General features: G+C 34.5%; 2 protein-coding genes across 2 annotated transcripts in view; one reads left to right on the forward strand and one right to left on the reverse strand.

The window, feature by feature from the left end:
• The window catches only part of ADAMTS6 (ADAM metallopeptidase with thrombospondin type 1 motif 6), a 151,858-nt gene that overhangs the window by 60,260 nt on the left and 78,830 nt on the right, over positions 1-12,768 (reverse strand). Inside the window, exons 10-11 of the mRNA XM_050330134.1 lie at positions 10,021-10,167; positions 787-928 (exon numbers count right to left, since the gene is read on the reverse strand). Coding sequence (XP_050186091.1) covers positions 787-928; positions 10,021-10,167 — 289 coding nt within the window. The remainder of the gene's footprint in view (positions 1-786; positions 929-10,020; positions 10,168-12,768) is intronic.
• The window catches only part of NLN (neurolysin), a 324,053-nt gene that overhangs the window by 52,728 nt on the left and 258,557 nt on the right, over positions 1-12,768 (forward strand). The window lies entirely within an intron of this gene.

The following is a 12,768-nucleotide window of genomic DNA, read 5'->3' on the forward strand; positions in this document are numbered from 1 at the left end:
TCATTATTTGGTAAAAAGCACAGCAGAATGCATCCTTTAACTACATACTTTGGGTTGCAAGATTTTGAGTAAGTGTTTATAACATATGACCTACATATGCAGGTTTTTATTTTTTTAAGGTAAATTTATTTACCTTAACTACTGCACAGTGGTACTTGAAGCCAAATCTTTGCTAGTACTTTGCTATTCAGTATTATATTCAGCTATCTAGCTTCATGTTCCTCTGTTTCCATAACCATAATTCATCTTTCCAAAAAGATATATGAATAATGTGAGAAACAATAAACTCAATGTCAGGGAAAACAACCTAAAAAACAATGACCAAATAAGAAAATAATATCAGATCTGACAAATTAATATGAGTATAAAAGTAACTTCAAAATGGAGCTTTATATTGAAAGGCTAAAGCCAACACAACAGATTTCATGTTTCAAGCCTAATACAAAAGGAACCTAATCTCAATTAACTGAAATCAGGGAAAATTCTCTATTACACTTTACAAGGAGTAGGATTTTGTGCTCTGGGCTCTTTTTTTCCCCTATAATTAAAGAATGCCCTTCCCAGCTCATTATTACCCACACATTTTAGTGTACAGTACACACAAATTTCTCAAGCAAAAGATGCAGCATAAGGATTAAAATGAACCCTTTGCTCATGAACAATGGCACCAGACATGCCACTGGAAATCTGTAACCTCCTACTACAGCTAACTAAAGATTTATGTTATAAAGGAATATATACAAATGACTAAGAAGAACACTCAGCATAAGGATTAAGACTTCTTACCCCATATTTACATTGGCGGGATGTTGCTCCATACTGGAAGCGACATTGTTCATCAGCATCATACACCTGACCTGGGGCCACAGCTGGATAAAGAAAGTCACGCTTGGGAGGCTCATTATCAAGGCAAGTACCACGGCCCGAACTGTTCAACATAAAGGACCAAATCAATTAGGAATTCTACTGACTTTAAATCAAAAAAATGATATTATGTATCTAGTTCTTACTTTCAACAGCACTGGGTGTGAAACAAGTAGGATTACAATAAACAAACAGTAAGATGGTACACCCATACTAACAAGAGAAAATATTTAGAAGTAATTAAGAAATTAATTTTTCATCATTATTATTAGATTGTGAAATAATTTCATATATTATACTTTTTTAAAGTGTGATAATTTCTGAGCCACACAAGACTGATTTTCATTTTTGGTTTAGGATTCCTATTTGTTTTCACTGAAGAACAGCTACATTTGGTCACACTATAAAAAATAAACACATTAGGCAAACTCAAGAAATTCAGTTTACAATTAATAATGATCCTTCTGACCCTTCAAAAAGCTAAGCACAATTTCATAGATATGAGAAGCTCAACTGGTTTATGCAAAACTAAAACACATTTAGTTTCAACGTGACAAAACGTTTATAGGATTAGGACCTCAACATGCAAGTTTTTCTTCCATTTGAGTGAAGAAAATGGTTACAGTGGTAAAAATTCTGCAAGATCCTTAAATCTGCCTATACTAGGGTGAATGAAAAAAATTGTAGGAATCCAAAATCTTTTCTACTGTATTAATATTTAGTCTTTAAAAATTCATGCTAAAACCAAGACAATCATCTTTGAAAACTTGAGTATTTTCTTCTTTTACATTTTGCTCAGTGGCTGATTCTTTTTTTCCAAAATATGCTCATATTCAACCTCAACATTTTACTGCAGTGGAATAAATAATAGAGAAAGTCAAATGCAGACGGAGTTCTGTTTAGAAAACTTTGTACTTTACTAAATATAATTATTCCGATTTATTTGGTCAGTGTGCATAGAAGAGGACAGATGCTTTTTTACTTTCATTTCACATGTGAATAAGCGAGGATTTTCAAAGAATTCTTATGCCAACACTTAAAATTTTTTTTCAACATTCCTACCAATTTTGCCAGTACTTATGTTCTGTTTTTTCCCAAATCTTTTCCATGCACCTTGCCAAAGGAACATAATTTCAGAAGTGAATGTTCTACACTGGGGTTTTTGAGATTTCCAATTTTCTATCCTTTTCATCTGCAGATAAAAACAGAGCAAAAAAAGCCCCTCATAACTGCATATTTTATATTCTTATTTTAACCCTACTTTATTCAAGTCTTTGAAATACTACAAAAGATCATTTGGAAAAACAAAGAAACAAACAACTGCCAACCATTTCAGAAGGCAGTAGGTAGTAACTACTCCAAGAACCAAGTAAATACTGACAAAATACGGTATTTGGTGACTAGTTTCAAGGAATTTAGTGTGATTCACCTGTACAGATAACCACACCCACTTATCCTGTCAGCTAAAATCTACCTTCAAAACCTTCCTGAACCTGTGTGGTTCTGGCATTAAAAAAATAATGTATTTTCCCCTTTATTTCAGGTAATTATTGCAAGTATATACATATATACTGATAGCAGAAGTTGGGAAAAATTCCTTCATTCTTTTGAAATATTTCAGTGTTTTATTTTGTGTGCATGAGGAGTATATGTTAATAATTCCAGAATGAAAATAATTCAAATACAATCTCACTTTTCTGTAATGTATGGAATAAACTGCAGATAGAAACTTTGCTTTAACAAGCAGTGAGAAGTTTAGCATTTGGCATCAGTTTGAGCTAGTATTGCCGAATTATGAGAACATTTCCACAGATTTCCAATAGTGCAGAGTTTACAAGATCGCTGCAAATTGTGATCAGTTGTAAACATTTAAATTCACCAAACTTGTAAATTAAAAGTCTATACCCACTCCACAAGACATACAATGCAGAAATGCAAGTCAAAAATCCTTGTATTAAACACAACTCTTCTGCTCTAAAAAACAGGATTCTCAGCATAATTAAATATTGTTCTAGTAATAAAAAGTGAGAAAATGAATACTGAGAAGTCATTCACATTTTAGCTGCATTATATCATAGACTCTGGACTGAAAAAGTTGTTCTCCTTCCTTCTGTTTCAGTTCTATTATTTATCTCAAGTTGAACAAAATTGATCCCTGATACTGTATTGTGTGAACTGAAGTATCCTGGAAAAGAAACGGCATGTGTTACAAATGCGTCAATAAAACCAGAGAGTTTCTATTAGTCATGAAAGGTTTGACAAACCTATGCAAAGGATGAATACAGACCAAGGACCATACAACCTTTCCAGAAAAGTTTTACAAGACTTCAGAATGTTGCAATACTCTTGAGTCTGTATCCTTCTTGTTTCTTTCTCGTTGCTCCACCAGAGCAAAACCCAGATAGCTGAGAAAAAAATTTCTGCCAACTCTAGCGGAATGACCCAAAAGGGTCCAGAAAGAATAATGGTTTTGGAGTACTCTATAAACAGAGATCTAATAGTTATTATCAGTCAGGCCTACAAAAGTTAAGAAAGCCATTTGCGTACATGTAAAAAGGGGTAGGAAAAGAATGCCCAAATACCTTCAGATTACCAATTTTAGAAAATTTCTACTCACAGTTACTTTTGTGCTTTGTGATTTTATCTTATAAAGGAAGCATTTACCAAGTCAAAAAATCTACAGGATATCCCTGCACAGCATTTACATTTCTGAACACAGGGTAGACAAATCTTTAGAATCTGCAATACAAGTAAGATGATCTCAAACTGATTCTTATATTCTATTACTCTACTAGGTTCGACTAGTACTCAAAGACTTTACCGTTCTCCTAATTTGTGGTTGATTTCATGATGTTTTATGGGACAACAGTGAAACTTATTTCAATTATAAAATAGCTAAGCTCGATGTTATTTTATCCCAGTATTCCAGTGTAGTGTCTCCAGAAATCATTTTAAAACACTCTACAATATAATTTAAACATTTTTTTGTATTTTAATATCACAGAATAGCAAATTATTCATCTGTTTGGAAGGGTATCAAAGATACTAGAACATTCTATGGAAGCTTAAGATCTCAGACATGCTGTCATTGCTAAGTGCTCAACTAAATTAACAGCAACCAGGGATTAAATGTTTCTAAATCTTTACAGACTGAACAGTGCAAAACCTCTGCACAATTATCCTGCACAAATATACACTGACCTTGTATCCAAGGTCAAAAAAGAGAAAAAGCAACAGCCACGGATGTAGGTATCTCAGGGATTATGTTCCTATTACAGTATTTATTCCCAAATATCTCAGCGATTTACAGAGTACAACACAACTCCTTCAATGGTTGAACAAAATATACCAGAACACTGGCTCTGAAAACAGATTCTGAATGTTACAGAATAGCTTAATTTGTAATAATGATGTGGACTATAAAGCAAGCTACATTCAATGATGATAAATTAAACTATTATAAATATTTGTGAGTATCTGTTATAAACAATCAAATACATAAATCTACTAATAGTATACATAATGTTTTATCTAATTCTGATACCAAATATCCATAAAAAAATGAAAAAGCAACAGTAAAAATTATTAACAATAAACACAGAGTATTTTTATACATATTGATAAAATCATTAATTATTTACATACTTACACATTTGGCTCCTAACAGAATCCTTGCTGCATATTTATGAGTAAAAACTGATCTTGAGAGCACCAGGATATATTTCTGTACAGGTTACAAAAGCTCCTTTACTTAACATTAATGAGAAAACTCCGCAGATTGCTCAAGACTACATATAATTACATAAATATCTGTAGAATCAGGACATAAACAATGGAAGTGTGATTTGGAGTGGTATGTTTAAAATTAAAATGAACCTGAATATAATTACTAAATGAAAACATGTTTGTATGTTAGGGAAATTCAGATGCAACAATCACTGTCCTGATAAAAATCTACTTCTTTCCAATCTTTTATGCAAAACTGACTCTACATCTTATGATTGCTATTTCATAGCAAAGACTCTCTAATGTTGCACAATCTTTTCATCACACTCAATTTTTCTTTTGCTTGGTGGTAATAATTTGCTATTCTTTAATGCATACTTTTCTCCAAACTTTCCTGTGTCCAAAGCATTATTTTATTCATTGGAATAATTACCCAGCAGCCATATTAAGACAAATCTATTGGTTCATCTATAAAAACCATGCTCCTACCCAAATCTGGTCTTAATAACTTGGGAGATACTAAGCTATAAAATACTGAACCAATCATTTATTTCGTCAGGGACTCTACAAATAGAATAGTTAATGAAAATCTGCTGCTGATTCTGATGATTTTGATAGGGACTTCTACCAACAGGTAGGTACAGAGTAATACTTTTGAAGTTAACACTCAAAGCCACATTGTCACCCCAGGGTTACAGAAATTCTTGGGTCTTCTTGTAACTAGGTAGCCTTTTAAGTAAAACACAAGATTAAAGTTTCAGAAATCTACAGCAAATTAGGAACACATTTTTTATTCAATTACCTGTTAGGAAAAAAAAATCCTAGTAAATTCTAAAGAAAAAAGAAGTAAATTATAATCCAAAGTGTATCTATATAATACTGTAGATCTGTAGAGAGAAATATGAAATTTTTATGGGATTGATATGATCTTTCAAAGCTAGTCTTGGCTTATACTTTTTTTTTGAGAAGTTACTTTACATTTTTGGAATACTAGGGAACTGGCCAATGTGCCATAGCATTGAGGCATATATAGACGTATCCTCTATGCATCTTGCATACCCACTTGTATGTTTAAGACTCCTGGTTAGATGATGTCTGGACCAGAACACTGAATATCTTTTTTTGTATTGTCTGCACGGGCTTGCTTGGACCAAGGCAGCTTTGGCTCCCTTCCAGAGTTAGAAAGGTGTAGTCTAATATCTAAATCCTGCTCTATGGCAATTGTAGAGATCTCCAAGAATCCTGTGATAGGTCTTACTCAAATAGTTTAAAGACTCTTGGTTCCCCTCCATCTTCAAAAGACAATCCTGCCTTTGAAAGACAGAGTTGGCCATTTGGCTTCTTGTAATACCTTCTCCTATCTGATACTGACAAGATAAATGAACTATGATCTGAGAAATCACATCGTTTTTGTGATAACAAAACACAGAAGTAACTGGATAAGGAATTGTAAATAGAAAGTTCTCTTATCTACATGTAGGTATCTGCATGGCTCTATAGGTATACTGTATAAATATATGCTGGATATAATGAAACTTGCAGGTGTTACATATATATTTTATATATTATACATATATACTGCATAGAATGAAATTTGTACTAATTAGTATTCAGTCACCAAAAATAATTTTAGGGTTGGTTCATTTCTCCTGTGAAGAGATACCAAGGGTTTCTACTCCTCTCACAGGAATGTCTGTTCTCTGACACCACTCTCCAAGCATTCAATTCTCAGTCAGTATTTCTTGAATTACTTCCATACAGTGTTAGTGAAATTTAAATCCATTGCAAAGTATTTATGGACAATTCAGTTGATAAACTGAATTAAGTCAATCTTTCATTCTACTTAAAAGCTGGATAGGCAACAGCTATTATAAGCTTGACAGACAACAGCTATTATGTGCTTCAAGGAATGTTTTCCCCAGAAAAAAAATATTTTCTTTGGCCACTTCAGCATCTGTGCTGGCTGACCATCCTTGCTGAGGGTTTCGGTAGATCTATTAGTAATACACAGCTTTGCTTTGTCTTACTGTCATCCTTTGAGCCATATTCATCATCCATCCAGCAATCCTGCAAAATAATTTGCTTTCCCAGCTAGTGCCTCACTGAACTGATCTTCCAAGTGATACTTAACAGTTTCTCCTCAGTGCAAAACTGCTGTAGCAAGTGGTGACTCAAGCTGGCAAACTAGTAAATCCACACTAACCTACCTTATCATATAATACCGTGAGCACACAATGAGCTTCTACCAAAATTCATTCCAGTTGCATTGACCTGTTGCCATGATGGCCTGGCCCAAACTTGAAACCAGATACAAAGAGACAAATCAGGCATTGTGATATGTCATACAGACTCACAGCCCCAGGTATCTTCTGGCGTATACCATCATGTTCAATCCTTCTTTTTATACACAGCTAAATGAACCCTAAACCAGCCATATTGATTCAGAACATTAAAAAATGCCACTTGCCTTACTTGTTCTAGTCTACTGGTCCTGTGCCAGCTGTTTTGTGAATTAAGATGCTCTTCTAGAGAGAAAATTAAAAGAAAGAGTGCAGAGTCTAATCTCTCTGGAGACATAGATGACAACATCTATTGGCTTGGGCTCTATAGCCTTAAATCAGCATTTTCCTCACTTCTTCCTAAGTTACGAAGATGTACTAGGAAAAAATAAAGAATCATTTTTCCTGTCAGGATGCAGGCTATTCTGCTCTTATAATGCAGTCAAGAAAATGTTGCCACATGAAACTTACCATTTTTCTTTGCTTCTTGCTAACTGACCACTACCTGCAATTGAAATGTATCTGCTCGTAGAGCTGTTCAGCTTTAAGGAAGGTGTGAGTGGGTAAAAAGAACTGATCTTGACTTGTGATAGTTGTACCTGCTATCACTGAGATGGCACAAATGCTGGTGAGAAAAGCAGAAACTGGAGAAAAACCCCAACATTTTCAAGATTCTACCTTACGAAACAACAAATCAAATATTTAAGGGAAAAAAAGTATTAACTCATTTATAGGATATTAGAACCACAGAGAATAAGAAGCATAAATGAGAAATCTGACATATTTAAAAATTGATTGTGGAAGTAGTAGATGAAAGAAAAGTTATCTTTGACTCTTAGTAAATTAACACATTATCCTATAAAAATGGAAAATCTATAATAATTACAATGTGTAAAATAACATTTATCCAAGATGGCTTTGAAAAAAAAATCTACAAAAAAATCCCTAAAATAGTATAAATTATAATTTCTTATTGAATCTGCTATGTTTAGATTTTCGTTTTGCTCTAAGTCAAATATCTTTTAGTATCTTCGGTAATGATTACTACAGATGGTAGTAATTCAAGTAGAATTCCAAACACTAGCCATGACAGAAAAGCACCTCAAAAAAACCTGAAGAGATTAGAACTATGGGAAGAGATTCAACAGAGTACTCTTTTGGCTTTATGTTAATATAACTGCAATTTCACTGGCATCCCATGGATCTAAAAATTAAACTTATCCAGAAATCAAACCTAGGGAATGGAAAAAAAGAATGGAGAACCTAACAGTAAATAATAAAATAAATAAATAAATAAAATATAATTGAAACAAGGCACAAGATAAACATGTTTTCAACTAGCAGTAAAAATTTGAAAGATCACTGCATTCATCAGTCTGAAATTTGAAACTGTGAAGGGACCTTGATGAGCTCTACTATATTTACCATTTTACACAATCCACAGAATTTGACCACATTTCTTCTCTAAACCCATAAATACAAAATGACTCCTTAGCTACCTGTTGAATTATAACTTCATCAATAGACAGCTTATTGTCAGGACAATTACAGGATCAAAATGGAGTTTTTCAGAGGAGAGCAATAAATAGAAGTAAATGAGACATGAAGAAACAAACTCCCAAAGGCTACAAGAAAATACCTGAACTGTAAGCTTACAATCAGAACTATGAAGCCATGAAATAATCTCAAAAGAGATATGAAAACATATTCTTTGGCATAGTTTAAATGAGGCTGCAATGACATACTAAAAAGGCTACCAGTGGAAACTGCATTGAATTAATCTAAGTAATTTGTAATGATAAAACTACGATGCATATTTTTTAAATAATAGTGGCGTTAAATAAATACATATATATACATCCTTAGAAAACCAAATTACATTGTGAGAAACCTGTATCACACACGTATCTCTATAAGGAGGATGTAGTGTGCTTTATTTTAGACACTCATCTTAAATGCATGAGTTGATAAAGCTGTGGGTGCACTGTTCAGTGGCATGATACAAAATGCCTTAACTTATTAAAATAACTGATGAGAAGTTTTCTTCCCCTGATTAGCACCAACATTAAATGTCTGTCTCTGCTCACTAACTATGGGGAACTGAAGCACCTCTTCAGCCCAGTTCAGTGATCCTCCACATTTGAACCAATCCAAAGGTATTGGTCTGGATGGTTCCCTCCAGATAAGATTCAGAATACAGCACTTTATTCTGAGGTTAGATCCCTGAAAGAGGAGGAGAAGCTCATTTTTTTCTTAGTAGTCTCATGGTTAGAAACTTGACTGGTTTCAATTCATCTCCAAAAATACAATAAGTGCCTGAATTACTGAACAACCTTTATTTCTTAAAGGAATGATTGCACTGATGACACGGAACCTACCAACAAACTGCCATTTACCTCCAATAAGGTCAACCTTAAAGCATTTTGAAAAATCTGTTATTAAACTGTTTTTACTCATAGTTATGTATTTGTCTTCCATGATTTAAAACAAAGGTTTTATCATGCGTCATCTATACCAATGTATACATTGATATGCGCATATTTTTGTGAATAACAAATTTTGACTGCTTGAATTTTATCACAGTGAAATTTCAGGTAGCAATCTACTTTTGGATAAAAATCACCACAGAAGTGGTGATAGAGGTTAGCACAACTTTGAAGTACTAATATAAAGACCTATGCCATCCTCTCCTATAATCTCACCAATGGTATCAAAGAACACTGATAGATAAAAACCCAAAATACTGCACGAAAAACATGTCAAGAGTGAAATGTACAAGGAACAGGGTGATAACGTTCTTCCCTTCAGTAGAATCCCTCACATTTTATGTATATATGTAAAAAATATACTTCTCAACATTCATAGACAAATTCTGCCCATCTCTATTTCTCAGATTAATGAAGTAATGAGGTATGATCAGCACTTCAAAATGTCTTGAGAAGATTAAAAATGCAAACTGCTCAGGTGGGGAATGGAGCAAAAGAAGCTTTTGCCATTTCATAGAAATGTAATCTACTAGAAAAAGATTTTCTATAATTCTGTCTGTTCCTTCTAAAAATGTATACCATCATAACACATCATTTTATCTCTACAATTGATCCCAAAAGGTGTAAATTTTTTGAAAACTCATTTTTCTTGACAGATTACTTACTCTAAAAAACTGGTGATGTAATCCCGACTGCAGGCTGACCAAGAGAAAGGATTGGTGTTTGCCGTAATATGAGCTGCCATTAGCTTTGCTGCCTCATGACCTTTGGTCCCACAGGAATTTCCAATTCCATCATGATTCATACCAAAACTGCTCAAAAGAAGAGGAGAGAAACAGCCTGTTACTCTTCTACAGCATGAGACATCTCTTAAAACATGTCACAAAACAGTGTCACCAAAATCATGCTTATTATAGGAGAACTCTTAAGTGGATAATCAGGATCAGTTAAGTTCTGTTTAGTTGATTCAGATCTCAGGATACAGCACAATTACATAATCTTCTCTTCCATAGACTTTTGAAAGCATTATTTATTTTCTAAAGCTTTTAAAGAAAACGTAACATTATTCTGGCAAGATAAAAGACTTTAATGTTACCCTGAGCTTCAATACGAGTACTGTTCCACCTCTTCAGCTGAGCATAACAACCTACAAGTGCAAGGTATTGGTAAGCATTCCCCCCAAACCCCATTAACTGCATGAATATAAGAAAAAGAATATCAGTGAATGATGGATGTTTCCTAGAGGCCCAAGGACTTCACCATCAAAAACTTTCTTGCCTATGGGATGTCTTCCTATCGAATATCTAGTCTATAGCAAAGCCTGTATGTATCTGGTTCAGTTTATGGTATCTTGCAAATGCAGAAAGCCATATCCATGGGAAAGGTCTGACTGGCGCCTCAAACAATGACATGATCAAATAAAGAATATCCCTTGCATATAAAATACAGCTTTATTAAATCATTTAACCAATGTATAGAATGCAATGAAACTTTCAGACTCATGTTAATTTTATGATCAGTCTTTATTTTCTATATACATTATGGGAGGAAAGAGCTTAGATGTCCAACAAACAAACAAACAAACAAGAATTCTACAATGAAAAATGTTCTTTATTTACCTGTGCTCAATGGAAATCATTTCCTAGAATCTGGGGTACTTCAAACAGAAACATTTCTGGCCAAGTGCTGGGTCCAGCACTTTGGCCACAACAACCCCCTGCAGCGCTACAGGCTGGGCACAGAGTGGCTGGAGAGCAGCCAGGCAGAAAAGGACCTGGGAGTTTGGATTGACAGGAAGCTGAACATGAGCCAGCAGTGTGCCCAGGTGGCCAAGAAGGCCAATGGCATCCTGGCCTGCATCAAGAACAGTGTGGCCAGCAGGAGCAGGGAAGTGATCCTCCTCCTGTACTCAGTGCTGGTGAGGCCACACCTTGAGTATTGTGTTCAGTTCTGGGCCCCTCAGTTCAGGAAGGATATTGAGGTGCTGGAGCAGGTCCAGAGAAGAGCAACCAGGCTGGGGAAGGGACTTGAGCACAAGTCCTGTGAGGAGAGGCTGAGGGAACTGGGATTGTTTAGTCTGGAGAAGAGGAGGACACCTCATCACTCTCTACAACTCCCTGAAAGGAGGTTGTAGCCAGGTGGGGGTCGGTCTCTTCTCCCAGGAAATAAGACAAGAGGGCATGGTCTCAAGCTCTGCCAGGGGAGGTTTAGGTTGGATATTAGAAAGAAGTTCTTTACAGGGAGAGTGATCAGGCATTGGAATGGCCTGCCCAGAGAGGTGGTGGATTCACCGTCCCTGGAGGTTTTTAAGACGAGGCTGGATGTGGCACTGAGTGCCATGATCTAGTAATCACAGTGGGGTTGGATCAAGGGTTGGACTTGATGATCTCGGCGGTCTCTTCCAACCCGGTTAATTCTATGAATCTGTGATTCTACGATTTCCTTTTGAATTGCCTCTGCAGAATTTCTGAAAATGGAAAACCTTAATTTTTAATAAAGTCCATAAATTACTCCTTACAAAAATTAATTGGATTATGCAGACTATTTCTCATATCCAGTTATCGCTACTTAGTGTATTCCATTTGTTAAAAAAATTACTAACTTCAACAGTCTGGGAAATATATTTTTATTTTTTGGGCATATAAATAAAAGAACAAACTTCATAGTTTAATAACTTTCCTTCTTCTACAAGAACACTTTCAAAATTTCTAACAGCAAATCTCTACTACAATCTACAAATGGAAGGCATGTTTAAACAGGTATTCTTGTACGTGATAGAAGACCTAAAGAGTGTATCATAATTTGCTTGGACAGATAAAACTTTTTCATAAACTTTTTAAAAATTTATTTTCACAGTATGTTGCACTTATTCTCAAAACTGTTTAAAAAGTATCACTTAAATCTCTATATGTATTTCATATAGCTTAGAATGTCTATTTACAGCCTACATTGGAAACTTAAGAAAACTGTCAGTTTCCCTGGATCTGTAAACATAGCCACGGCTTTAATATGCCTTTTCTTAGTGAAAGTAGAGCAGATGCAAGGACGGAAGATAATGAAAACTATCATGTTTCAGCACAGTTTTGTTTAACAAAAAGTATGTGAACTCAACATACTATTAAAGAATAATAGTTTTTTTCTCTAGAATATCAGAACTATGAACTACATAAAGCAAAGCACAATTTCTCTGTGGACATACAGGTTAATTTTTGTAATTACTCTCATGTCTACCAGTAGTGAAATATTTGACAATTGTTACAATGTTATGGTAAATTTCTGAGAATATACAATTAAGATTTTATGGTTTTTTCAGTAAAAAGGGTCAGCACTTTTTCTTTACTTTTACAAATATTTTCCCCATACCATGTCTTAATAGAGAATTTTCCTCTTTCTGTGTAGTCCTCCATACATTT

Source organism: Myiozetetes cayanensis, unplaced genomic scaffold, assembly GCF_022539395.1.
Source record: "Myiozetetes cayanensis isolate MyiCay16 unplaced genomic scaffold, myiCay2020 scf4, whole genome shotgun sequence".
In the NCBI taxonomy this organism is placed as follows: Eukaryota; Metazoa; Chordata; class Aves; order Passeriformes; family Tyrannidae; genus Myiozetetes; species Myiozetetes cayanensis.